The sequence below is a fragment of the Falco rusticolus genome, chromosome 4, assembly GCF_015220075.1.
Source record: "Falco rusticolus isolate bFalRus1 chromosome 4, bFalRus1.pri, whole genome shotgun sequence".
Lineage (NCBI taxonomy): Eukaryota > Metazoa > Chordata > Aves > Falconiformes > Falconidae > Falco > Falco rusticolus.
In genome coordinates, this window is record NC_051190.1 from 110,757,645 (window position 1) to 110,785,305 (window position 27,661).

Consider the following 27,661-nt stretch of genomic DNA (forward strand, 5'->3'; position numbering starts at 1 on the left):
CGGGCGGCGCGGCCCCCCCCAGCCGGCATGTGCCGGGGCGCCGGCCCCGCGCGGCAACATGGCGGCAGCGCCTCGACCGGCGACCCGGGGCGCCGCCACCGCGCCCTCCCCGCCCGGCCCAAGCACCCGGGCGGGGCCTGCGCGCCTCCCGCCTCGCCCCTCGCCGCGCCCTCGCACGACACCCCCTCTGCGCCGGGGGTCTTCGCCCCCGCCACTCGCACAGCCTCGCCCTCGGCACCTCGCCTCGGGGCGCGGCCCCGCACGCCCCACGGGCGGAGCGCACCGCACCGCACCGCACCGCATCCTCGGGGCCGGGCGGCGGCCATCGCCGGGAAAGCCGTGAGTAGGGAGGCCGGCCCGGAGAGGCCGCGGGAGCCGGCCCCGGCCGCCTCCCCAGCGCCCGCTGAGGGGCCCGGCCGCCGCCGCCGCTCCTCCCTTCTCGGCGGGCTGAGCCCCACGCGTCCCGCCGGCTGGCGGGGCAGGCGCCGCGGGGCCTCGGCGCGTCAGGGGCCGCTCGCCGCCCGGCCCGGCCCGGCCACACGCTCAGGAGCGGCCGCTGCAGCCGCGTCGCTGACGGCCGGAGCTCCGCGTTGCTTCCCTGCCCGCCTGTGCGCGCCCCCGGCTTCGCGGGGGACCGACAGGGCCGAGGGGCGGCAGCCGAGGCGAGCTGGTTTCGAGGGGCGTTGGAGCGCGGCGGCGGGGCCGCAGGGCTGTGTGAGGGGGTCCCCGCGCTCGGGCGCTGCCTGAGCCGCCTCGGCCGGGGGTTGCTCACCGGGGACTGGGAGGGCCGGGCCCCTTCCCGAGGCTCCTGCCGCAGGCCCCCGCACCCCCGCCCCACGTAAGGAGCCCTGCTCAGGGCGCCATGGCCCTGTTGGGTGCCTTGAGCCGCTGTGGCTTCGCGCGTCCTCGAAGGCACGTGCTGTAAAGCCCTCAAGGCGCGGTAGAGGGCTGCATCCAGGGCTGAACCTTACTGGATGTGGTTTTGGGGATCACACGTGTTCCGGGACTGAAATTTGCTGTGTCAACATCCCCGCTAGGCTTTGCCTAGTAGCTTTTATGGCTGTTCTTAAATTCTTTAGGAAACGGGTGAAATAACTATAAGGTTTCATAAGAAAACACACGTCCTGCTTGTCACCACTGCCACACTTCAGTTGCCTTTTGGCGTAAACCCCATCTTAATTAGGATTCAAAGGCGGTTGCCGCTGCTGCAGGGCAGTTAAGGTCTAACAGCCCTTCTGACGCCGCGGCCACCTTCGGCCTTCAGGGGTTGTGTTTCCTTACAACTTGGATTGGCGAGGGATGCCCTGACATTTGGCAATCCAGTTGTCACAGTCTTCCCAAATTCCCTTTGTACTTTTTCCAGCTACAGCCTGGGTAATCTTATGTTAAACGGAAAAGAAAGCTTTTTTGTATTTTTTGTAAAGGTCAGTGTACGTGTGTACAGAATGTAAGAAATATCAGGCAGCTGTTGAGGACTTGCTTTTGTGCTGACAAAGGTAAATGCTGATTATTCATAAAATGTTGCTTTGGATTTAATGTCCCGTTGTATTGAGTTAGGGAGATGTGATAAGGGAAAGCAGCAGGGTAAGATTTGGTTTTCTTTAAGTAAATAATGAAGTCGCTGTAAATATCTTCGCTTGATCTCATCAGCTTCTTTGAATAATCCTCCTATAGCCCACGTTCAGGCTAATTTTAAATTCTTCGGTAGGCAGGCAAGGTACTCCTCCTTCCTTTTCTGCTTTCACACCTAGCTGTCAATCTGCGGAAGTGAATTTGCTCTTGACAGGCTTGTACCAGCTTTGATACCTTCCCTTTTATCTACCAAACCAAGCACAGTTCTGACATTCCAGAGGAAGAAACTCCAAAGGCAGAGTTTCCTTAATGCTGTGCCCATAAGCGCGCCGTGTCCGTTCAGTCAGGATGCTGTCAGTCCTGCTAGCTGCATTAACTCAACTCCTTCATGTTGATTAAGGGCATATTTAATCGCTCGCTCTCTGCCGATGTTTTGTGAGCGACTGAAGCAAGACATTCGGGTGCGTTTTGGAAGTTGTGTTAAAGGCACAATATCCAAAGAGCCATAAACAGGGATTTGGATAGAATATTCTTGCTTTGCAGGTACAGCTGCACCAGCAAATATGCTCCCTGCAAAGACTTTCCCAGCACAGCAAAGTGTGGGAGATAGTGACGTCGTCATCCTGAGGCTGAAGACAGTCCCATCTCTCTCTCTCCTGCCTGGTGAGTCTCAGCAGCCCTCATGAAGCACTCCGTGGTCTTCCCTGGATGTCCTTTTTGCTAGTCAGAAGCATGGTGACTGGGAGTGAAAACAAACCACTGTGAATTGCGAGTTTTATAGAATAGTGTTAATGGTTCTTCTGATGAGATTTAGTGAATGTGTAACAATGCCAGATCATAGGAACTGTTTTTTGCAATTTGTCTTGTCAGAAACTCCTCAGAAATTGGTGAGCCTTTTTCTTTTCAGAAACTGTGCCCACGTGAGTTGGTTATGGAGGAATGGGATCAGAATGAGCGAACAGTTGTGTAAAGCACAGAAATGTTTGAGGCACAGTAATGCTGGGGAAGAGCAGCTAATGCAGGCAGTGAGAATTTTCTTGATGGTCTCCTCAACTACAAATGAGTGATCTGGTTGGTTGTGAAATAGTGTCATACAAAAGAAGTCCCAGGGAAAAAGAAAACTTGGGTTTTTTTGGCTGTTGGGGGTTGGTTTGTTTGGTGCGTTGTTTTTTTTCTGCTGCAGTGGTGCTCCATTGCTTATTCTGTTAAAGCGTTCTCACTGAGATTAAAAACAGGAAAATTAAAACCAGGAGAAATTTAAGAATTCAGAAAATCAATCTCAATTCAGAGTTTAGGGAACAGTTCAGAGAACAAGAAAGTCAGTGGAAATTCTCCCAGTGCATATGGCTGGGGCTGTGCTACAGGTTTGTTGCAGCCACAATTACAGTGAAAGTCCCAGAAGACTCTTCAGTAGAATGTTATGTGACTTTGACATTGTTCAAATCCTTTTCATGCATGCATTGTTGAGAAACACTCTTTGCTTGCTTACATGGAGAGCTAAGAGTAGGCCATAGGGGTTCCATGAGGAGGTAGATACCTCGACATGAATTGGTGAATAGTTTGTGAAATATTTTCTGAAATGGGATTTGAAAAAAAGCTAGTGGAAAGTTAAGCTCCCATCTGCAAAAGGGCTTTTTTGTTTCTCTGCCCCTCTAGCTGATACTAAAACTTGGGGCCTGTGGTCTAACCACTAATACCTTCCCTCAGTTTTCCGTTTTCTCTCAATAATCCTGAGTACCCACTGCAATATCAATTTTTGTCTGAAGTCTGTTGTAACTTATTTTGACCTGTATTTGTACATGACAAATCTACCATCTCTGCGCAGCAAGACAAGTAATTAATCGTGAACATGTGGGTACCTAGCTAAGACATCTTACGATCTTAGTTGAACTTTCCAGTTGGTGTCAGCTAGGGTATTCAAAGGAATGCTGCCAACTTAAAAAAAAATTACTTGATCTAATATTTCCAGAATTAAATAACACAGAGTTGAAAAACTAAAAATTATTAGATGTTTTAAAAAGACCAGTAATTAGTTCATTAGAATTGTGTATTTAGTACTTGTGAATGGTCGCTTTTACCGTTTCTCCTGCGTTTAGCCAGTTTCCCTTAATGAAAAAGTTCCTTGTAAATACAGCAAAATGGATTGCTTGGGATAAAGAAAACCTTGTAAGAGATGCCAATTTTTTAAATTTAAAACATTTAAAAGCTAGATTAAGATACTGTATGTAGCTGTTTAGCAGATACCAATAAGAGTTGCAAATAACTTCTGTTCAAATTAGCTAATGGAAAGTAGGAAATGGGAAAATGTAAGAGGTAAAAAGGTTCAGAAGGAAAACCATTAATTGGGATTTTCCAGGGGCGTAGTTCAGAAACAAAACTTAGTGAGAAAGATGCCAGCACAAATACTTGTTGCGTTTTATAGAATATTTTTTATTATCCCTGTATGTGTTTTCTCACTATTAAAAAGATCAAGATAATTTGTGTGAATACCTAATTACCTTACATGGAATAAGATAATTTTATGTTAGGTAGTAGAAGGAGGATTCTGTGGGGCAGAAATCCTGTGCTGTTGCACTAGTGCTTTTCTTATCCCAGCGAGTGTCTGCAGGGTGCTCATTAGTAGATGCTTTTTCTAAGAATTTCAGGTAAACCGTATGATCTTTTTTCTCCCTAACAGATTAATGACCTGTGCGTGTTCCTTGGAAGAACTTTGCCGCTATAGATTAGATTTTTTTTCTTTCTTTGTTATCTGCATGATCATAACTTCCATGCGTTATTGTTGTAATGTTTAAGCCTTGCGTATCGTGTTGTATTGCATCGTTCACTGTTGCTTATTTAAAATTTTAACTAAATTTCTTTCATCTGTTAGTGTGAAAATCTTCTTACTTCGGGATAAGTGGTTTGAACCATCATGATTCCCAGCCCAGAGTGGAGAAGACAGGGTGAAAACACTAGCTGTTCCTGCATTAATACCAATACTATGAAGAACTTCTTAAAGTAAAAATATGAATATTTATACTTTCCAACTGTCGTTGAAAAACAGGTGTACTCTTTCAGGCTTTAATTGATTACCCAAGATGTTTGCAAAAGCAACAAAGAATTTTGTGAGAGAAATTGACAGTGGAGGTGACTTGATCCCTGTCTCCCACTTGAATGCCTCAGACAAGCTGCAGCTTCTGAGCTTAGTTACGAAGAGGAAGAAATTCTGGTGCTGGCAGAAGCCCAAGTATCATTTCTTGACAGTCACCCTGAGTGATGTGCTTACTGAAGACAAACCAATAAAACCAGGTAAAGCCATACTTGGGCAGCACTATTATCGCAGATAAAAAGAATGCAAAACCTAATCTTTATTATTATTTTCAATTGTTTTACTAGAGGGCTGCTTTCAGAGGAGTGCTCTGAAGTATTCTCCAACCATGGAAATGAGATGACTGGATCTTTTCTCACTTTTATTTGTTTAACTGAAACCCATAAATCATTTTATTTGCTTAACCAAACAATATAAATGTTTGTTTAAAAAAAAAAAAAAAAGGTTTTGCCTAGATGGACTACTGAAATTGAGTGCTGAAGGTTGTCAAGCCATGCAGTTCTACTATTTAATAACAGTGCAGTGTGCAGCCACAGGAGCTTCCCTAGAACATTTTTGGGGGATTCCAGTATGTGCCGGTAGCGTGAAACTATACTGTGCTCCAGGGAAAAAAAGGACTGGATAAACAGTGTCTTGTTGGTGATGGTAGCCCAGGGGATGCTTGCACAGGCAAGGCCAAGCGACTTTTACCACTGCTTCCATTCTTCTTGCACAGACTGTTAAAAATGGTTGACCCTTGTACTTCTTTATTCATCCAGATGTGACGGTCCTAACCAGGTTTTAGGATTGACGATCTGGAATCCCATATTTCTGGGCATGTTACAGTTCCATACAGGAAAATAGATGAGTCCCTAGGTTTAGATGTTAATTGTAGCTGGCTTGGAAGATTAGCTGATTCTGATTCAGTTCTTTGGTTTATGGGTGTACAAGATTGAGAGTTTTAAGCCAGTCAGGTGCTTCTGTTGGTTTCCAGTGAGCTTTGGGACAGCCCTATAACGAGGTAGTCTGAATCCTGTTGTACAAGTGGGTCGGCTTTGTAGTTTTTTGTTGTAGCTGAAATAAGTTTCAGTCATTCTGTATAAATCTTCTATAGCATCTGAGCTCAGCATTTCAATCACATTATATTTTCCTAAAATGACAAAATATAAAAGATGGCGGAGCAAAGATGATGAAAATATGAATGAAGCAGAAGTAAGAGTTGCAGAGCTGTAAATTTCATTATTTATCTGCTTGATACCATTCTTGCCTTCACTAACTTGCCATATTTTCTGTAAGCTTCTGTTTTTCCAGTCACTTCAGGACTGTTTCAGCACTTCTCTTCACAGCTAGTAATTACTGTTATTACTTTCCTAGTAATTGTGGAGTCTGACTTTGCAAAATACATGGGGAAGTTTGAAGATTTTGTTCAAGGAAGTATTGAAACTTCATTTGGAAAAATCAGCCTGGGAGCTGGAGGGAAGGGCTACGTGGAAAACCAGTCCTCATTTGGAAACCTGAGGAAGCAGGAGATCGACTTGCAGCAGCTCATGAAAGATGTCAAGGACAGGTTTGTTTTTATTGTGGCCACATGGCCGGGAAAGATTACTGAGCTGAAAAGACTTGGGCCAGCTGTGATCACTGAACAATTGATTCTGTAGTATTGCCGTAGTTTGAGAATTATTTTTATTGTAAGCTCTCATTTTCTGGTGATAAATCACATGTACAAACATGAAAATTTCCAGATTTTGAAAGCTTGATGTCAGCCTTTCCCCTTTTGTTTTAAAAACATATCTCTGTGATTTCACCTTATGTATTTGCATGAATTGCCACGTGGAATGAGCCAAATCCTCCCTTCTTTGGGGGGCTGTGCTGAGGTAATAATCCGGGGGGGAAAAAAAAGGATTATTTTTTCTATGTTGCTGGGGCAGATGCTATGGAAACTGAATTCAGAACTACTAATGTTCTTGTAAGCAGGCTTTGTAATTTTTTGCATGTGTGTGACTGCTAGAAAATTGGATTATTCGAAGTTGAAGGAATAGCAGAGGTGAGCAAGCATGTTCAATGCATGTTCTACTAGTTGAACAAAATATAGTTTCTAGATCTGTTGCTCACTGTTCATACATTGTAATAGTTGAGGGGAACTATAATCTTAATTTTACAAGATATGCAACACTTCCTGTCCTGCTCTGATACCAGATTTATATAACCTTTGCAATAGGACGGTCATGGACCAAAGCCTACTTGGCAACTAGCTGACAAGCAAGGGGTCCGCTCTGTATTGCAGGTCCTGACTCATGGGAGGTGAGGGTGATTAATTGGTGCCACCATTGTACCCTAGTTCTATAGCAGGTGGTGTAATGCATTTTAATAGCCTTTGCTGATGCTCTGAAGATAAAGATGTGTTGTGGTTTAACCCCAGCCAGCAACTAAGCACCACAACCAAAATCAGCACAAGATGATACGTTTTGTTCTGGTGCAAAAGTTCTCAGACGCAGTGTAAACTTGCTTCAGATACACTGATGATTTAGAAAAAATCAATTCTTCATTTTCACAGGAACAAACGGCTGCTGTTCATACTGTGAGCATTCACAAGTCAACAAACTTACTCTGAGTTTCTATTCTAAGGCACCTTTCTCTCTTTGCACTAAATGCCTTATTAAAAGCAGAAAATACTGGGCTGAATGTGTGTACAAGGCCTGTAAAATTAGTATGCATATAGTATCAGAAAAATAGTATCAGTCAAGATTTAGAGTCTTGTCTCTAACGCTAAATAAATGAGTCCTACAGAGAAACAAATCAGAGTGACTTCTGTTTAGATCAGTAAGCTTTTACTTAGTTTTTTGCAGTATGTTACTTACTCTGTTCAAAGAAATAATCCTCCCTGATTTACTTCAGCACATATTGGTATTATAATCCTGGATGTAACCAAATATTTTCGAGTATATTATCTTCTTTTTGAGTGTGGAAAATCAGTAGCTCTACACCAATCTGAATGTAACTGTCGGTGAGGTTAACATGTGTGCTGTCCTATACAAGGAGCTAGTTCTTAGTTCATAGAAAAGATGCTCATAGCTTATTAAGGCTTACGATGCGAAGCGTATAATTGATATCCAGTCAGTCTGGCTTCTGCCAGGTCACTGAAAATGATAAGGATAGCAGAATATTCTTTTTATTTTTTCTTCAGCATAATGCTGAGTCTCACTGGAAGTTGTGGCAATGCCTTACAAATGGAATTCCAGTTACTCATTCGTAAATATTCTATGATTTATGATGCATTGTGTCCGGGCTTCTAGTTTTTATCTTATTCATGGAGCATGGTGTGGAATTCAGGAACTCAGTGTTCAGGAGTGCCGGTGCCTACAAGTTAGTGATTTTTGGATGCAAACCATTTTGGTACTAAGAGGATGTTTAGCTCTCAGTCCTTGTGAGATGAGAGTCAGCTAAATGTTCTTGATGTCATCTGATGACATACGTTGCTTGTACTTGTTTGATGAATTACTGTTTCATTTATCATTTCTACATACATAGCCTAATGAAGCTGCATTTTAAAAAGTTCTTGTATTAGGCTCTTTAAGTCAAAGTTGCAGATAAACAGCAGAGAACTGGGGGGAAAAAAAGTCAAAGCTGATACGCCTTTTAAACTTAAGTCATGTGAGTCTTCAGGGTTCAGCAAGCTGGAAGTGCTGAGTGGCAGCAAATCAGTTTCCTGTCACTTCTTATGTGAACTTGCTGAAGGAGAATCCTACTGATCTTTTAATTAGATTCCAGGTGCCAGATTGGCTCTCCTTTTCTGAAGAGGGTTGACAGCTAAAGGATGCAGGATGAGATCCTTCCTGACTTGCAGGAACAATGACATTGCAAATGCAGAACACACTAACATAATATACAGTATAAAAAGGAAGTAAATGGTACTTTTAGTTATATAAACTCTGCGGTTTTTTTTTTTTAACATTTTTCTTGCTTTTCGTATTACGTTGTGCTTGTTAACAGAGTATGGCAACATACTGATTTCAGGTCAGTCCCGTGCCTTTAACCTATGGATTTAAGAGTATGTTCCGTCTTCTATTTTAAGGCTTTCAATACTGCCTGCCATAAGATCTTCATAGAGAAGCTGCTGAAGTATGGGCTGGACAAGCAGACAGCGAGGTGGATTGAAAACTGGCTGAATGGCTGGGCCCAGAGCATATTGATCAGTGGTGCAAAATCTGTGCGCAGGCCAGTGACTAACAATGTACCCCAGGGGACAGTTCTGGGTCAGTCCTGTTTAATATCTTCATTAGTCATCTGGGTGATGGCGTCGGTGAACACACCCTCTGTTGGTATGGCAAGGTTGGGGGAGGCGATCCTTCCCTCCTGCTCAGCACTGGTGAGGACACAGCTGGAGTAGTGTGTCCAGTTCTGGGCTCCCTAGTACAAGGGAGAGATGGACATACTGGAGAGGGTCCAGTGAAGGGCCACAATGATGATGAAGCAACTGGAGCACCTCACATCTGAGGAGAAGGTGAGAGAGAGGACTGCTCAGCCTGGAGAAGAGAAGGCTCGGCAGGGATCTTACTAATGTATATACATACCTGAAGGACGGATGCAAAGAGGACACAGCCAGGCTCTTTCCAGTGGTGCCCAGCGACAGAACAGTAGGCAGCAGACACAAACTGAAAAGCAGGAGGCTCTGTCTGAACGTAAGGAAACAGTTTTTCACTGTGAGGGTGACCGAGAACTGGCACAGATTGTCCAGGGAGGGTGTGAAGTCTCCCTCCTTGGAGACGTGAGCCTAGGCAGCCTGCTCTAGGTGGCCCTGCTTGAGCCAGGGGTTGGGCTGGATGACCTTCCAACTCAACCGTTCTGTATTCTCCCCTTCAGTGAAAAGGATTATGAGGAGGTTATAATCTCTGTAGTTCTCATGGATTGACAAATTTGCCTGTTTTTTTTTTACCATTTCACTAGGTTTTGTCAGGTGATTGAAATAGAAGCTCTGAGAGGATTGTGACAGCAGAGAGAAAGAAATAGGACCAAGTGGCAGCTGTCAGTCAGTTCCCATCAGTTGCAGAAAAGTTTGCCTGTTCCAATTCCATCGTTCCTAATTCTGATTAGCATATTAGAAAAACAGGGTAAGTGTTATTAGTGGTATGCTCTGGCATGATTGAAAGAGATTTTTACACTATTGCATTTTGCACTTTAGTATGTACTTTCATTGATTCAACTGTTGTCTGCACTGAGACAAAAATAGGTGCCTATTCCTAACCTGAGTACAGTGGAAATTCAGCCCATCTTATTAATTATTCTTTAAAACTCCTTGAGCGTTCATGCATGTGAGAAAACCATTCAGTTTTCTACCAAGGTGCTACATGGATAATAGGAAGTCACAGTATCTTGTGAGACAGGGTTGAATAGAATCAGTTGTCTGTGTCTGTGACTTAAAAAATAAGGAGGATGCTGAATAGAAAACAGAGGAACTGTCTCACTTGCACTCTCGAAAATCTCTGGTATTCTTAGAGAAGATGTTCTGTGAAGTAATTGTCAGGTTATTCTGTAGGGAGAATTGTGAAATGCTGTCAATAACGTGACTATAGCAGATACCGTGTTCCAGTGTGACTGCAGGAAGCAGGTCAGAGAGGTTACGTTTGAAATGGATAGATGAAAGAAATACTACGCATCTGTGCTTGGTGGAAATTGGCAGAGTGAGGTCTGGTGGGTTTTACTCCATGGCATTCATCTAGAGGTCTCTGTTAGAGAAGGAACAAAGCTGGGTGAAGCCTGTCACTGGGCAGCAAGCAGCATGTGTATGGAAGGCATCAGCATTGTAAGTGGAAAAGACTGAACAAGCTGAGGAATTCTGGCTGAGCAGTGAGAGAGGTTTGGAAGTCAGTCATGTGGATGTTGTGGAAGCAGTTGTATTTGGGCAAAGCGGTGAGAATGGGCCACCCATGTCTCTAGAGCTTGGAGAGGAGGTGTGTTGAGGTGACGTTGCCCAGTGCAGGACTGAAAAGATTTTTCACTCATGAGTAGTCTGGACTAGTGAAAATTTGTGCAGGCAAGCAACAGCGCTGACTTCAGTGTGAGGGTGGAGAGTACTCACAGCAGTAACCATTCTCTTTGGTATTCGTAGTAAATTGGCAGGCACCTTGCTTTGAGGATTTTTGGGGGTAGATTACTGAGAATAGACAGGATTTGATGCAAAAATGGTCCTAGCCCCCCTCCTTTGTGGACAGTCCAGTCAGAAATTCTGTATCTGAAGACCCTCGGTTTCAGCTGTGGGGGTTCGAGCAGGTTCATGCTCTCTCCTTTAACTGTGAGAGCCGGCTCTATTGCCAGGTGATGTTTGTTTCCTCTTGCCTTCCATTGGTTTCTGCCTTGCTCCTTTCTTTCCTGCTTCTAGCCTGCAGCAGATTGGCTTTGTGCCTCTGTTCTCCAATGCTTTCCTCATGCAAGAAGAGAAACGTTGAATAGAAGTGAAGGAAGCCTTTGCATTATGGGAGGGTGGAAGTGTTTAATCCATTTAAATGTGCAGTGAGTGAGACCAGAACTCAAATTCCTTTCTGTTCATGGCTGACCTATAGAGCTTCCAGCATAGTAAATCATTGACCTCAGGAAGGTTATTTAAGCAGAACAATCAAACAAAACCCTATAATCCTTATCTTTTAGATGATCTTTATTTATACAGACTCATACTCTGTGTGTTGATAATGGGACTTAGCAAGCCACCATCTCATTGTATTTTTTATTTATATTACTTTTATATATTTATTTAACTTTTGAATATTTTGGCTCAGCTTCTCAAGGTGGGAAGGAGTACGGTGATGTAGTACAGGTCACAGAAGATCGATGAAGGCACCTGTACGATAGGTGGTGAAAGAGATGGTAAGAGTGGTGGTTGCAGAGCAGAAATAAAAGCTCTGAAACGTGACCTGTAAAATAAAAAACCACAATGCAATTCATGTGCCTGCATGCCTGTATTCCTGGGGATTTAACTGAACCATCTCTTGTTACTCAGATGTGCTCGTGATATTCAGAGCCTTATGCAAGCCAGTGAGTTCAGCTCTTGCAGAAATACGTTCATAGATTCAGCGGCCATTGCCTTGCAATACTTTAAGACCTACTCTGATTGTCAGACTTTAACCCTGTTGCGTTTTGCTCTTGATGACTATTTTCAGTGGTAATTTAGATAAGCTGGGTGTTTGCTTACTTCACGTTATCTCCTGTTTGAGTCACTGAGAAGAGCAAGGTATTTTGCCTTCCACAAGCTGCGCTCCGGCGATAACTTGTGATGTGCCCACGCACAACCCTAGGGTCTAAGGGGTTTTGTATAGAAAGTTCAGTGCCAGAAGTCTAGAGGAAAGCGTATTTGTAGCTGTTGGTATGGGTATGTGTTTTAAAGCTTGGAATATCCAGTACTCCCTAAACTTAATGGGGAAAGAAGAGCTTTTCCGCTGGCTTTACAGCCGAACGCATCCCACCAAAGGCACTTGAAGCTTGGGGGTAAGGCAGCAGCCATGTCTCTGCCACACAGTGTAGCTCTGTGCGGAGACACGGGGCCTGCAGGAGTGCTGCCGCAGGGACCGAAGCAGGTAGCTCTGTGCCCCTTGGTGTTAGGGTTGCTGCGTAGCCTCCAGCGCTGCCTCAGACATTTCTTCACTGTGCCTCTTTGCAAGTTTATCTTTGTCTTCTGACTCTTCCACTCCGCAACTCTGCTGTTAGTTCCGCATCTGAACGTCAAAGCCAGGAGCATGCGGGCATCTGAGCCAGGCCTACCTCAGGCAGAATGCTGTAGAAGTAGATGGAAGAAAAAAGTCTCTTGAATTACCTTGGTCTTTCGTTTGTATAGAGTTAAATCATATTCTGTATGCTTCTAACGTTAACACTCTTACAGAAACAGCGAAGCTCTAATCTGTACTTTTCTACCTTTGATTGTTTCGTTTCTTCTGCTCTAACTTCTGGGGATATCCAGCGAGTTTGTCATCCGCTAAAGCAGGCAAAAAATAAATCATATGAAAGCAAATGACAGATTGCTTTTGTGCTTCTTCGTTGTATTTCTTCCCCTGTGGCTTCTTAGGTCAAATGTTAAAACTGCAAGTTCTTAGTGCATCAGTTAGTATTTCCAAGATGTTTAGCACACCTCTTCAGAATCATAAATAATTATTGTGAGGGATGTGATAGGCTTGATGGTCTGTTATTGTGATAAGTAATAGCTCTGATTTGGCAGACACTTCTAAGAGCAGCGGTGTTTGTGATAGCTTGACATTTCTTCCATTTTTTCTTAATCCAAAGATTCATTGCATTCCAAGCATAAAGCATGGCTTTGCACCAAAATCAAAAAAGGTTATATTAATAATCTCAGGAATGTTTGGGGGTGCTTTTCTAGTGGCTGCTGCATTGCTTCAGAGGTATTTTCTTTTCCTTGTTTAAACAATCAACTTTAAGGTTTTCAGACAGTTCATTCCAACTGATTGAACTTTCATATAACCATGTAACTCTCCAAAGAACAAAAATTGCCTCAGGATATTTTTAATTTAATAAAGAGCCAAGCTGACTTCAGGCTTACACAGGCTGCATAAATCCAAAACTCCAGAATCTAATAAATCTAAAACTTTTAATTAAAAGTGGAGATATCTTGATTTAAATAAAGTGAAGTCAGACATGTCTTTCTGTCACATTTTTGGGGAATTGCCATTTAGCTCCATGAATAGCCATTTATGGTAAAAAGGAGGAGAAAAGACTGAATAACTTGAGCCAGGGATAGCAATCTTTTCATCTTCCAACTGCCTTGCTAGAGTTATCTGTTCATAGAAAGTACAACATCTCATCTGAGGACCTTCAATAAGTATTTTGCGAAAGTATAATGTAAGTTAAAAAGTTGCTTTAACTGTTACCAGAAAGTCTGTTAACACCCCAGATGGTAAGGTGGTGAATTTTATCACCTTTTCTTAGAAAATAATTCTCTCGTATTGTTTCTGGGAGTTCACTTCCTTTCTTCTGCTCATTCGAAGAAGAACCTAACTTTAGAAATATTTCCAGCAGCATTTAAATACACGCTGAATTATGTTGTGAAGTAGGGATGACTTGTGGAGTTGGAGGCAGAGGCGAGAGATCTGAGGTCCCTCCCACAGTTAATTTTTCTTTTTACTGTGACAGCCCTGGTCATGAATTGTAAATTGTGAGGTTATACTGGTAAGTAACACAGGAGTTTGTGGTGGGTGGGTTTGTTTTTTTTATAATCTTCTCCAGTCTCCTACTCCATGACATCTTTTCTATGTTTTCTCATCCAGCCCTTTGAAGTACTTGGTCCGTGCTGATCCCACTCGGCCCGGTCAGGGTTTAAGTGAACACTGGAACAGGTCAAGAGCAAACTGTGAGGGTTGGCACTGAGGCGTCACTCTTACTGTGCTGTTTATCCCTCAAGGAGAAATTCTGGTGATTCAGAATTTGGCAGTGGTGCTTCTTTGCCTGCATGTGGGCCTTCAGAGGCCAAACCAGCTTCTTACTGTGCTGTCATACGTATTTTTAGCGTGTGTGTGCATGCACGTAATGTGTACGGTCGTGTGCTAGGCTGCAGGGTGTTCGTAATACGGACCATGAGCACAGGCCCTTTGTACTGCCTGGTAACCTTTCGAGTTGAAATAATTATTTTGAATAGAGACTGCAGGATGTGGCTGTTGACTTTCCGACACTGTTTAATGTGAGACTCTGAAGAGAATGGTTAGCCACCATCCCCTGCCCTGGCCGTGATAATGTCACTGTGAGTTCATGGTAGCAGAGCATTCAGTCCGGTGTCCGTGAGCCTGGCTGGTTCTTTTCATATTGCACCGAAGCTTAAAGTTGGCTTTCATTCTCCCTTGCTTTTTTTTTGCCTAAAAAGTAGCCAGAGAACTGCTGCATTTGCTGAGAGTAAGGAATCAAGAATTCACTACATGTGTTGAGACTTCCTGTGGAATACAGATATTTACTGCTACCAAATAGCAAAAGAGGACATAATAATTTTGAGGAGACTGCTCATACAGAAACCATTGATATTTTTATATAAAAGCTGCTTCAAGCAATGAAGAAAATGCTTTTTCTCAATTCTGGTATTTATGTTGTTAATGGTGTCTTGTCTTTTTCAGAACGATAAATCTAAACAGTAGTTTACTGCAACAAGTAATAGAAAGAAAACGTGAAGTGTTGTGCATCTTGAGAGAAAAGATAATAACAACACAGAAGTGTACAATATCTGAACATACCCAGACAGAAGAAAAAATTGGTGGTGTGATGGGATGCAGTACAAAAATAGTAAAGGTAAAAGTTACTAAAACTCTGCAAGGAATTGAACATGTGCAGATGATCAGAAAAGAAATTATGGTTTCTCCAGATAGACTTAAGAGTTATTTTTCATGCATCCTTCACATGTTAACTCCCTTCCTTAACATGTTGAACTCACTGCACTGCTTAGTTGTGAAGAAAAGGAAAATGTTTTTTCCGTTGCCTCACTGGCAAGAAATGCCATCTTTTAATGCAAGCCTGGAATGTGGTTTCCATTCATACTGTCAGATTGTTATTCAGTTTCTGTGTAGATTTCTGCACGCAGCAGAGCATAAAACAAAGACGTAACAAACCGGTGAAAGTTGAAGAGCAAAAAGCACTGCTGAAGCAAATTTATTTCAAAAGCCAAGTGATCATTCATCAAAAATGTTTGCAGTGTCTACTGAGTTTTAGTATTTATTGAGAAGCTATTTGTTTTCAATCATGGGAGTAGAGATTAACTGCATTATGATGACATCTGAAAAATTGCCTATGAATTCAGAAATAATTACCGAAGTCAAAACATATGCTCATTCATTGTAAGGTATGGTTTTTTTAAAGCTGCAGATGAATCATTTCCGTGTGCAGGGTGTCCCCAGTAGCAGAAATCTGGGAGTTGCAGTTCGACGACCCTCCGTGCAAATGCCACCTTCCTGGTACCGATCTCCAGCTGGGCAGAAGGGCTGTCAGGGTAGAAGAGGGGCCTGACAGGCTGCTGACGTGGGTGCCCTTTCTGTGGTGGCACAGTGTCCCATGTGTGGCAAAAGCTGCACTTGGAGCTTAACTTTGTGCTAGGACAGGGTGGCTAAGACTTGGAGAGCTGCCCCTGGCATTGTGCTTCTACCTCGCTGCTCATCGAGTTCCTTTCGTAGATGACAGATGTAACGTGCTTTAGTTAGAAATCGTGGAGAATAAAGCATGTTCTTTCTCTGCATTTTTTCCCCTTAATTTTCTGTTTAAGCTACACAGTAGCGGAATGAGATAAACTGTGAATATATCTGTCCTGTAGGTTTCAGTGAGTGAAAATGGAAGTATGATAAAGGATTCCAGTGTGATCCTTGAAATTCCTCCTGCAACCGCTATTGCCTACGGTGTAATTGAACTGTTTATAAAGCGCAGCGGCCAGTTTGGTAAGTATGAAGCTGATTTTCTGTGGCACACAGTTAACTGCGGACAGAGCTGTCTGTTGGGCAGTGGGTTTTGCATTTCTCTTTGTGTGAGGGTGATGATGTTGTATGGTCTCCATTCACTTGATAGTTATTTGTGCTGTGAAATACTGCTTTTCTGATTTAGTAATTTTTTTTCCTCACTTGTTTGAATAAATCATAAAACTCAGAATAACTTAGGTTTTAGGGAACCAAAGGAGGTCGTCTAGCTCAAGCTCCAGCTCAAGGCAGGGCCAGGTTTTGAAGTTTGATCTAAGTTCAGAGTTAGATCAGATTGCTCGTGTCCTTGCCTGTTCAAGTTGTGATTATCTCCAGAGACAGAGATTCCATCACCCCTCTGGGCAGCCTCTTCACGTTTGACCACCTTTGTGGTGAGATCTTTCTCTCTCCTCCCCCCAATACCTAATAAGAATTTCCCTTTCTTTAATTTGTGATACTTGCCTTTTGTCATCCATTATATCATCATACAGAAGAGGCTGGCTCTTGTCTTCACTGCATGGTCCTATTGAGTAGCAGTACTTGGCAGTAAGGTTTCTCCCTTAGCAATATTTTCTCCAGGTGGACAAACGCAGCCTCACAGCCTCTTCTTGTACACGTTGTTCTCCAGCCCACAGCAATCTTGGTGGCTGTTTGCTAGATTGCTCCAGTATAAGAATGTCTGTCTTGGACTGGGGAGTCCAAAACTGAACGCGACGCTGTGAATGCAGTCTCCCAAATTGAAAAATCACTTTAATTGATCCACCTGTCAGTACAGCCCAATATGCAGCAAACTTCAATAGCTGCAAGGGTACACTGCTGATCCTCTTGAGTTTGTTGTCCAGATCTTTTTCTGCAGTTTTGCTTCTAGCTAGCTGGCCTTCAGCTGGTGCTGTTGCCTTCACCTGTTAGCAGGGAGAGCGAACTGAATATAAATCAGTGGTCAACCAGGAGTGTTTAGACAACAGTTACGCCAAGAAAAGAATTATTCATAAAGTATAGGACTGGAATTTAAACTTTGCTGTCCCTTTTACACTTTCATATATAGCTTGTTCTCAGAATGGTTGCAGAAATGTCCTTGTCACGTTTTCTGGTCATGCTGTAGTTGTTTCAGGTTGAGTACTTTGAGGTGTCAAGTTAAAAAAAATATTGAAATTGGCTTTGGGGGGAGTAGTAACTCTGCTCTGCAGAATCTCTTGGGTTTTTCTTTCTTGTCTATCCTCAGTTAAACTCCCTGGCCTGAAGGAGGTTTCAGGGTATGTTATGCAAGAAGGAAAGAAATCAGATGGACTATATAGAGCTGCAAGTTGAAAAGGACCAATGTGGAGAGAAACAGGAGTTATGTTGGAGAAATAATTGAAGTGCAGTTGAGATTTGAATCCAGAATGCACTTTATTTGGATAAGAAATGCAAAGAAACTCTGCACTGTTCTCCTTCAACTCACTTCTGATATTAAGGAAGTCTGTAGGCTCAGGAATATAAGTAAATATCACGTAACCTGTAAAAAAAATTCTGAAATGGGGAATTGCTCTGACATAGACTGAACACAGAGATATAGCAGAGGGCATTGACTTCATGGTCATGATAGAACCGTAATTCAGAGTAATCAGGTGCAGTTAAGGCTGTCTGACTACCCAGGTATATAGCTGGTAGCCTACTTAAGTGATTTCTAGATGGAAATTCCTATGTCCTGCTGGCTGATAATACATGGGTCTTGTTGATGACCTGTATTTCTCTGCTCTTATTTCACTTCTCCTTCTTTTTCCACTTTCTTTTTTTCTCATATTTAATGTTATGTTTTTTAAGCTTCATAACAAGCACAGTTTGTTCCATGTTTTATCTCAACCTGTGTCTTGCCTCTTTTTTTAAATTTGTGCTATCATGCCTTGTCTGAGTGCTGTTGAGAAGGTAAGGTGGAGGAACTAACAATAAAATTAGGGATTTACCGGTAAGAATAAGTGTGGTGGAGCCTAACCTTCAACTTCTTAATGTCTGAGCAGTGATCAGTGTCTGTTTATGGAAATAAAAATAGCCTTTGAATTTAAATCCAGAGACATAGTCCTTTCACATGAGACTGAAAGTGATCAGTAGCAGGTGTAACATAATAGGATTCTCTTCACAGGTAATTACAGCGTAATGTGCATTTAAGGGTTTTTAGTTTCTTTTTCTTTGCCACTGACAGTGCTTGAGTTGTTCTGTAAGGAAGAGTGGTTTATAAACTTTCTTTAACATGTTCTGGCTAATGTGACTGGACACGCTTGAACATTTTTATAAATAAATAAGGAAAAAAAAAAAAAGTCTAGTCCTTTTCCGATCAGTTTACCATAATGTTTTCCTGTAATCATTCTGTTTGATTTCTACAGGCTAATTTTCCACTACATGTAAAAGCTGTTCCTGTTAAAGGACCTGCAGCTTTGTGTCTCTAAAGTTTCACTGCACGGTCTCTCTGTTTTTGCTTTACAAAACAGGAGGTATAGTAGCACTCGACTGATTTACTTTGCTTTGTATATATGTGTGACTTGCTTCCTCTTAATAAACAGTCCTGATCTTTTCACCTTCTCCAGGCAAAGGAATCTCTTTGACTTTGATTGTTTTCCTTGATAGTCTCTGGTTTTCTTCCACTTTTGTTAATGTTTCTGAATAACTAACTAGATCTAATTGCACTATTGGAGGTTTGTCATCAGTGGATGTAATAGAATTCAATAGAGAAAATAACACGGTATAATGTGTATTCTTTCATTCACTTATTTTGTAATTCTCTAATTTTGTAATACTCCTTAAAAAAAAAAAAAGCGATACAAAATTTATTAACAGTCCTATAAATACAAAACTTTGTGTCCTGTATTTGCCTCTGAATCGAGTCCTGTTACAGGCTTTAACAGCAGGGTCTGTAGTTCTTGAACTTTTCACGTGATGCTGTGTGTTGACTTCCCTTATTAACATCATTCTGCCTTAGGAGGGCAGGCAGGTTTTAGCACCGTCTTCCTCCTTCAGGGTTCATGTGAAAACCTTGTTATTATCATCGAAAGCAGCATGAGCACGTTGGGCTGATGGTGCCTTAGCTGCTGTCTGGGGTCTTGTTGCTTTGGGAAGTTCTTTAATTTGTATTAATCGCTTTCTGTTCATCTCTGGCTCGCTCTTCTCTGTGAAGGGTTATGCAGGCATAAAGGTCTCTGTCGTTTGTCTTTCTCAGTGGCAGAGATTTCTTTGTCTGCTCTCCCTTTGAAAAAGCTTTTCTGCTGATGGAGTGCTCTCCGTGCTTTCTCATCTGCTTTGAATGTCCTTAATTTGGTGAGACAGACTCTTACAACTGCAGGAAGGTTATATTTAGGTTTTGTGCCTGGTACGAGGGAGCATTGTGCTTGATTAGTTACATATTATTTTTTTTCCTTTTGCTGTCAGGTATTACTTTAAAATCGAGTTCCTCTTGCTAGCTTGCCTGCCTTCTCTTCAGACCTGCTGCAGAGTACCAGGGGTACAGTTACAAATCTTGCATTTTTAACTTTATTATATTGAGCTAATAAGACAATAAAAATATGCATATGGCTTTGATTATATTCTGCATCTTTGGGGCACAATATTGGACGCATGAATGCAGAACTTGATATTCCAGATTTCTTAACTCCCTGTGTATGTTCCAGGAGTCCCTTAGCTTCATCAAGGTGGGGTCATTGCGGTGGCAGGAAATCCACAGAAATTAGTGTCTGGGCGAGGTAGGCCAGTGCTCACCATCAAGATGAGGTAGCAGGTGTAATCCAGCCAAGGTGTGTTAATTTTCTCCATGAAGTTATTGCAAAGAAACAGTATTGCAGAGTGATTCTGTTGGTGAACATGCCTGGGTGAAGTCCTTTAGAGCATCTGAAAAGCCCCCTGTTTTCCCCTCCTCTGTACTCGGGGATGGACCTGTGGCTTGGCTGAGAAAGAGAAGTCTGTCAGTGCCATGACCAGAAGCAGCTCTGTGAGGGACTTTCAGAGTTCTTACGAATCTCGGGGTGCTTTCGGGTGTCTCTCCCATCACGAGTGGATCTGTAGCCCGCCTTACAGCGCATCTCTTAATTGCTAGAAAACTGAAGAATTCATACCTGCATCTCTCATATGCAGGATTCAGGTTTAAGGTATCAGTGAGAAGCATTCGTGTTATTTGCTGTCTGCATTACTTGAATTCAGAGGAGCTGGTGTCACGTTTTGTAGTTGGTAGCTGCACCACGGGACCTTTGTCTGTACACAACTGTACCAAACATCAGGGCTGCAGTAATGCTCAGTAATTCACATACGCAGCAACCATTGCCATTCTCTCCATCTAGAAGATACGAGACGTGGAGAAATCACATGCGAGAACACTAGATGATATAAGCTAGCATCTCATTCAGTAATTGCTTGTGTATTTTATCAATTATTTTTAAAAATGTAATTTCTAATTACAGAATTCTGTCTGCTAGATGAACAGCAAGGAGGTTTTGAAAAAGAAACCACAGAAGGCTCAACTTATCCCCGTTCAGCACTATTCAGAGATGCTTCATTTCTCCATCAGCCAGATGCTGTTGATAATGAGAGATACTCGGGAGCTACAACCCTCATTCCCAGTGATGCTTCTTTAAGTGTATTGAAACAAGGTATTACCAGAAATGCTTTACATGATTACATTACAGTGAGTTAAGCAATATGGTAGGAGGAAATAATCTGGTACAAAAGTACATAAGAAATTATGTTAGTTCATTTTAATAGCCCTTATCAGGAGCTCTTGGGGGATCGCACGGAAAGAAGAGAAAAATTTACTTCAGCAATAGGTATATGCAGTGGACTGTTCCCTAGGATCATCCTGAATCCCTTTGTCATAAATGAGATCTTACAAAATCCGGGGTTTGTGCCAGTTCTGTTACATTCCAGATAAGCCCTGTAAGATTAGTGATGATGTATGCTTTCATTCAGAAACGGTCACTGAAAATATTTTTTCATTATTTGGAAAATGCTTGCAGTAAAACTTCTCAGTTAAAGCTTATTTTAAGTCTCAAAAATTACAAAGATATCTCCCCCGCCTTCATTTAGCCTCATTATTTTCTGAGAAGCTTTATAGAAATCTTCAGTATCAGCCAAGGCTGATGAAATCAAAATGTGATTTAAATGGAAGTTTGCAATTTCTTATAATGGGCCAGGCACAACTTGTTTATTGTAGGGGTGAGGAAGAAAGGGGTAGGATTGTCCCCAGAGGAATGAAAAAAGGGAAAACAAACACACTTAGTTTTAATCAGTTCTTAGGAGAGTTCTTACAGCTGTTTCTAATGATGAACAATCACTTTCATTATCTCTGAATTTCACCTTTTGTAATGGCTGTTCAGTAGACTTCACTGTGACCAAAACAGATACTCATTGTCTTGAAAATATTCTGTAATTCTCTAACGTAGACTTGTTTGAAAGGAATAACGGTGTCTCCAAATGTTATAAAACACTTATTTGTGAAAGAACGATATGCCACTGTTTTGTGTTATGTTTTAGCTTGACATACCTTTGTGCCTTTCTTGCTTAAATGACTTGGGAGTGTTTTTAATTAATTAACCTGAACTGTCTTTTGGAAAAAAAAAATTAAAAAGTTGTTCCTACTAAAGCAATTTAAAGTAGGTTTCCTCTTTGGTTATTTTTATAGGCAGTCATATAATTGTGTCAGGTACCAAAAATACCTGCTTGTGGCTGCGATTTTTTTTATTTTTTTTTAACAATGAAGCAATTTTTAGGCATCTTTAAACAGAGTGTGTTTCTTGACCAGAGTGACATGGAGGGAAATTTCTTCTAAACAAGGGTAAGAACGTTTGCATGCCCATGTTTTTGGAATGTGGAAAAGCACATTCCAACCTTCCAGTTGGCATTATTGACTGAAAACTTACTTTCTTTTAGCAGAGTGCTAATTTGGTGTCACAAAACATTTTGGTTCAGTGTCATAGTTAAATTGTGGGGAAAGAAATGCAGTGAACTGCCTTGTGCTTCCGTTGTATGTATTGTAAGGGATTCAGCATTTCAATAAAGAGATTTTTGCCTTGATCTTTGTAATAATAATTAGGCCAGGGGTGAAGGGTTGTAATTCTTTGATGCACCTGATGAAATATGAGGCCAGCAACAGTTTAGGATTGCAAATAGGAACTTTTAATTCTGTCTGTAGACTCCTACCATTGACTTCGTAATTCGTATTAACCACAGATTAAGAAGTAAAGTTATAAGCAGAACTCTTCATTCTGCCTTATAAATGAACATTCAAGATGAACTTTCAAGTGAGAAACCTAATGCATGGTTCGTTCAGTTAACATTAAAATACCGACTTCTAAAATACTAAAAATATTGAACAGTGAATGTTGATCCTTGGTGGCTGTTCTTAGAATTTTTATTGATTGAGCTTCATTGGCTCATTAGGGAAATCTGATCAGATGCCTTCCAGCCTTGCATTATAACTTGTGCTGATGGAAACCAGAATGTCAAGATGTGATGATAAATGAGCTTATGGAGCACATAGCAAAAATGTTAACTGTTTTTACTGGCATTTGTGTAGAAATACTGTTTTACTTTCTACTGCTTTCTTGGGAAAGATCTGTCGTGGTTGAGGACTCAGTTCCAGCCCTTTGTGAAGCTGCCGGAAGACAAGCAAAGAGCTTTATATAAAAAGCTTTGTGAACTCCTGCTCCATGAAGAAATGATATCTGCCCTGGAGGACGTGGTAAGATGAAGGAACTTCTGCTTGCCTCCCAAAAGTAATTTCAGAACGGAGCTAGCATTCTCTTTTGCTTGAACTTTTCTCTTTTCAAGAAGCTTTACTTTCTGTTTTGCTTCCAGTTAGATGATATCTGCACAGGGGACAAGCCGGATCTGAAGGAGTTAAAATCTTCACAACAACGAGACCTGGTTGACTTCTTGCAGCTCTTGGGGTGCAGTTTACAGAGTGAGCTGCTGTTGCAGAAATACCGCCCTCAGGATGAAGAGCTCTTCTCAGCTGCTCACCTCCTCATCAGTGCCATCTCTGGTATGTCGTGAATGAAGAAAATAGCCCTTTTTTTGTTTGGTTTGGTTTGGTTTTTTTCCTTTTAGAAGCTCCGTCTGTGTTAAAGCATTTACGGCTTTTTTGAGCAGTTGGTGAGCTGAGTGAACGTAATTTGTTCTGTTCCTTTTTTATGACTTTGGTATACCATGCTTAGTATTCCTGGCTGTGAATTAAATTCAGCCCTCAATTACTGACAGATTTGCCTTGTGAAATATACATTCCCCCAAGACTGTGCAGCTCTGCTTTCTGCTGAGTGTGGGCATTTCCAGTTTGGCAAGCTTAATTTCTGTTCTTATTGCATACCAGGGTTCTTCCCACCTAAATGCTAAGAATTACAAATTAGGTGCTGTATGTGTGTAACAGCAGATATTGTTCAGGTGCAAACTATATTTAGCAGAAATGAATTTAACATAGAGACAGTGCAATTAGAGGGTCTTTTGCAGCTGCTGAAAAAGGAGATTAAACATAATGTCAAACAAATGCCAGCCTCACAATCTAGTTGGCACCACAGTGTTAATTAAAAGCTACCTGCAAAGTCCAAGACAGGCTTTTCTGTCTTTTTCTCCTCTTTCTTACATAGAAAGAATTTCCTGACATTAAGATAATGAAGGGAAGTCCAGTGTGGTGGTAGTTAGACGTGGCACTGTGCAGCAAAATGTCAGTGTGCATCCATATACGCACAGTACCCAGGTAGGAGAGCTTAACTCATTTGTGAAAAGAGCAAACAAATAGAAAACAGAAGCCTGCTGATGTGGTAACACTTGTCAGATGTTATTAACAGCGGGGCACAGTTAATTGAGTGTATTGCATTATCACCTGGCTTGGGACATAATGTCTGTTGCTAATGTCCAGGCATAAGTGTAGCTGGGTCAAGAATCAAAAGCTGGTTTACGTCTCTTGCTTCTGTTAGGAATTACAGCCGCCGAGTTGCAGAGTTGAAGGGCGCCACAGGGATCGTGTAGTCCGTCTTCCGTCCCCAAGGCCCTCGCAGCTATGTCATTCCTCTCAAATCGCGTTTTTGCTGAAGTCAGCATCTCTTACAGATTTTGAGTTGCGGAGGTTCTTGTTTTATTCAAGGCCTGGATCATTCATCTAGGCTGCAGACTCAGAGTGAGACACTGGGGAGATACTTAGGCAGGAGACAAGAACGATGGGGAGGAAACCCCCTTTCCTACCAGCTGCCTTTTCTCGAGGGCAGAGATAGTGTGGGGCTTGTGCCCCTCACCCATCCCATTTTATTCTGCACTCTGGGAAGCGGGCAGGAAAGGGTTGAGTCAGCCTCTTCCAGATGTCCAGTAGAGCAGTTGTGACAGCTGTCCTCAGCATTGCATCGCTTTGGGCTCCAGCATCCCCTTCAGGAGGTGCTTACTGTACCTGCAGCTAGGCCTCGCAGACGCAGCTCACCTGTCGCTGCTCAGCAGGAGGGCCCCACGACAGAGCTCACCGTGAAGAAAGCCCCGTTTCCAGCAGCCAGCCTCGGGCGGTGTTCGCTGGAAGCAATCTTTCCCTTTTAACGTTTCCTTGACAGAGCTGTCTGATTACACTCTGGTCCTGCTGCGTGCCTGCTGCGATCTTCAGGTTGTTCCAGCGTTGTGTTATTTGGTGAGTAATCAAATGTGCCGGTGTAGCGTGGGGGCCGCAGCAGCAGTAATGACTGTGTTCGCTGCCTGACGGTGTTTCTCACCCAGCAAAGGAGATGTCAAGCTCTGGTGCAGATTTCAGCCGTAGGCGTTGCTTAGGAAAGGTCAGAGTCCAACAGTGTCAAACGATGCAGGTGATTTATTGCAGGTGGATACCTAACTTCTGAAACATTTCTGTATTTGGGGGATTTAATGGTCTATAAGCAAAAGAAAATCATAATTTAACTCCAATTTTAATTTACTAATAGCCTCGCTAGCCCATTTTAAAGTTTCAGTAAGAGGAATCACCTGCCCTTGGGAAACAGAAATCTCATTTTGATAGCAGCAGTGCTCGGGCCTTGGCAAGTTCTGAAGTTCCGAATCTCCGAGGCCACTAATGGAAACTGCTGAAGGAATGGAGCGGGGCTTTTTTTAAGCTTTCTGAGCTCATTGACAAAAATAATAGCAAAAACCTTCAAATATATAGGGGCAAGGGGAGTGCTACTGTTTGCTCAGAGAGTGAGAGTTCAGGCTGATCTGCAGGGAGAGAAGTTGAACTGAGGGGAGGACACAGGAGAGATGTTTCTCCTTAAAGAGTGCCATAGAGCTTTGGTTCTGCATGAGTGTGTCGTGCTTGTTGAGGTGTGGGATGGCCTTTCGCCATTGCCTTCTAAGTGGCTTCTCTGGTGGTTCTGTAAGAAAGAACTGAGCGGTACAATGGCAGGTACAGCACTGCTTGGGAAACATTTTTAATGTCTCTGTCTTTTGCTCTCTCTCATAAATACAGCCTAACTTGGCTTCAGCCGATGGCACTGTGGCGCTGAGCAGTCCTTTGGTGGCTGCTCTCACTGACAGAGGAAGATTTGATGTCGTGCAAAGGCTGTTTGCTTCGTCAAGCATTAATTTGGAAATGACAGTGTCTTCTGTAAAAGCTGTAACTATGAAAGAACCTAGATTCTTCCCACTTGTTCTTTATGTTGCATTGTACGGATTTTATGCTTTAGGTGGGAATGTGTAGGAGCTTGGCTGAGTAACCGCTTACCGCTCTAGCCTGTCCTTTTTTTCTGTAGCTCTGCAGGGCAGCGTGGCTGTGTTTGAGCTGGCCGTAGAGCCCCGCGGTAGAGTGCTTCTGGCAGTGCGGCTGGGGGTTGTAGAGGTCAGGGTGGATGCGGCATGCCTGGCTTGAGCACTGTGCCCTGCCATCAGCTGTGCTGCTGCTCTGCAGTTTCATTAAGGTATGTATATTATGCATAAATAAAAGGGCAGGAATTAAAAAATAAAAGCCTAGAGCAGAAATTGAACATAGCTGCTTTGGTAGTTGTCTCATCTGCAGGGCAGTGGAAGCCTGATTGCTTGCATTAATATGCGTGGGAGAACGCTGCAAAGTACAAACTGCTTTTTGTAAGCAAGCAAACAAGCAGGGTGTGGAAATCCAGAGTTCTGCAATGCAGTAAATGTTTTGCTCGTGTAAGACTTGATGTGCAGAATGCATTCAACTCTGGAGCAAGTGGAATGGAGGGCACTCAAAGAGGTACTTGATTAGGTTTTTCATTTATTAAGTGTAGTTTGGCTTTACAGATGTAAAGATGCACACTGCAGGAAATAAAAAAATGCTTTTTTTTCCCCAAAACTAAGACTGCCTTAGGAATTTATGCCTCTGTACAGCGTTTCGGTTTTCTAAAAAGTTTTTACTCACCTTAGTGACTTTCAGATGTTGAATTGCATTCTGAAGTTTCTCTTTGAGGTATGGCGATGCCTTTTGGTCTGTGCACATGAAATGTCTCTGCTGCACTCCACAAAAACGGTCGTTTTACCCGTGACATTTTAAGTGGAGATGTTTTGCTTGTTTCTTTGACTAACAGCAAAGTGTTAATAAAGCACTTTGTGCTTTTAACTATTTTGCCTTTTTTTCTTCAATTTTTTTTTGTAATCATGTGGATGGGACGGAAATGCAGCACAGGTAAACACGGGCTTGGGAAGATGATGTGCCAGGCGAGCGGTGTACCGGTGCTTGCCGCTGAGCCTGTGAGATGGCTGATGGACAAACAAGCAGCTGCGTGTGCCAGGGCAGGAGCCAGGCCCAGCGGCTTAGCTAGTGGGGGTGAGTCCTGGGTTCACTTTTCTGCTCTGTTCCCACATGGTCTTGAGCAGATTATCCAGGAGGTCTTTTAAAAACTCCTGCCAGCTAAGCTTTCCCTGAGGAAGTGGACTTTGCTAAAAAGCGTCGTGATACCTTTCCATACCCTGAGAGCGCAGGATGAGCCTTGTGCGCCGAGCTGTTGGCGTTTCAGTGTCTCATCTGTTCAGTGATGGTGTTGCCTGAACCTTGCGCTGGTGTGTGTGGAAATGACCTTTAGGAGGATGGGAGCGCGTTACTCTGAGGGTACTATGTGTTTGTAAAAGGGGAGGGCTTCTTTTGCCAGTCACTACTCAAAAGTTGCCTCTCTGACTGACTGATTTATCAAAACTTTCTGTTAAATATTATGTCAAAACAATAGAGTAACTTATAACCTCATGCATTTGAATTCCATTGCTGTTCTTTTGGAGATTCCAGTCACGCCCCTGAGAGGTGGTGCCCACAGCTGGCAAGTGGTTATGTGGGCATCCACGTAGTGCCACCCTCTGCGTGCTGTGATCTTCCTTACGGAGTTTTGGTGTGAGCCTCACGGGCACTGTGCTGCGTAACTGCTTTCAGGCTGTGCACGCTGTCATATACGTGGGAGATTTATTGAAGGGGGGGGAACCCCCCCCTCACGGTGTTCTATGGAAACATCATTAAAAAAAGGTTTTGTTTGTTTCCTGCTATTTGGCTTTCATATTTAGATCAGTCTTTTCCTTCAGTTAAATCTGCTGAACAGGTTCACGTTGGGGACTTAACAGTTGCTGCCAAAGCCAAGGTGAGGGCGCCTGGGGCGCTGGCAGAGTTTCTGGTGCTGGGGGGCCCCAGCAGCTTCCCAGCTACAGCCAA

At 42.8% G+C, this 27,661-nt stretch overlaps 1 protein-coding gene across 5 annotated transcripts; it reads left to right on the forward strand.

Annotated features, from left to right (window-relative positions):
- On the forward strand, positions 1 to 27,208 carry GSDME (gasdermin E). Of its 5 annotated transcripts, none has more exons than XM_037382934.1 (11): positions 1 to 339; positions 2,116 to 2,235; positions 4,442 to 4,860; positions 6,014 to 6,206; positions 14,737 to 14,908; positions 15,921 to 16,041; positions 20,493 to 20,666; positions 22,626 to 22,753; positions 22,870 to 23,056; positions 24,603 to 24,676; positions 25,481 to 27,208. In XM_037382934.1, exons 3-11 carry the CDS (start codon positions 4,650 to 4,652, stop codon positions 25,709 to 25,711), a joined length of 1,491 nt encoding a protein of 496 aa, XP_037238831.1. In that variant the 5' UTR covers positions 1 to 339; positions 2,116 to 2,235; positions 4,442 to 4,649; the 3' UTR covers positions 25,712 to 27,208. The 5 variants fall into 5 exon arrangements, with proteins under 5 accessions (XP_037238831.1, XP_037238827.1, XP_037238830.1 ...); XM_037382930.1 differs by having other exon boundaries at positions 3 to 339; positions 20,478 to 20,666; XM_037382933.1 differs by having other exon boundaries at positions 3 to 339; positions 4,630 to 4,860; positions 20,478 to 20,666.
- The last annotated feature ends 453 nt before the right edge of the window (positions 27,209 to 27,661 follow it).

What these genes read in the sequence shown, in the direction of transcription:
- GSDME (XM_037382930.1), top strand. Translation starts at nt 4,650, where the DNA reads ATGTTTGCAAAAGCAACAAAGAATTTTGTGAGAGAAATTGACAGTGGA. An exon ending in AGACAAACCAATAAAACCAG is followed by an intron (nt 4,861 to 6,013) that starts GTAAAGCCATAC and finishes TTACTTTCCTAG; the next exon opens with TAATTGTGGAGTCTGACTTT. An exon ending in CCTCATCAGTGCCATCTCTG is followed by an intron (nt 23,057 to 24,602) that starts GTATGTCGTGAA and finishes TTTCCTTGACAG; the next exon opens with AGCTGTCTGATTACACTCTG.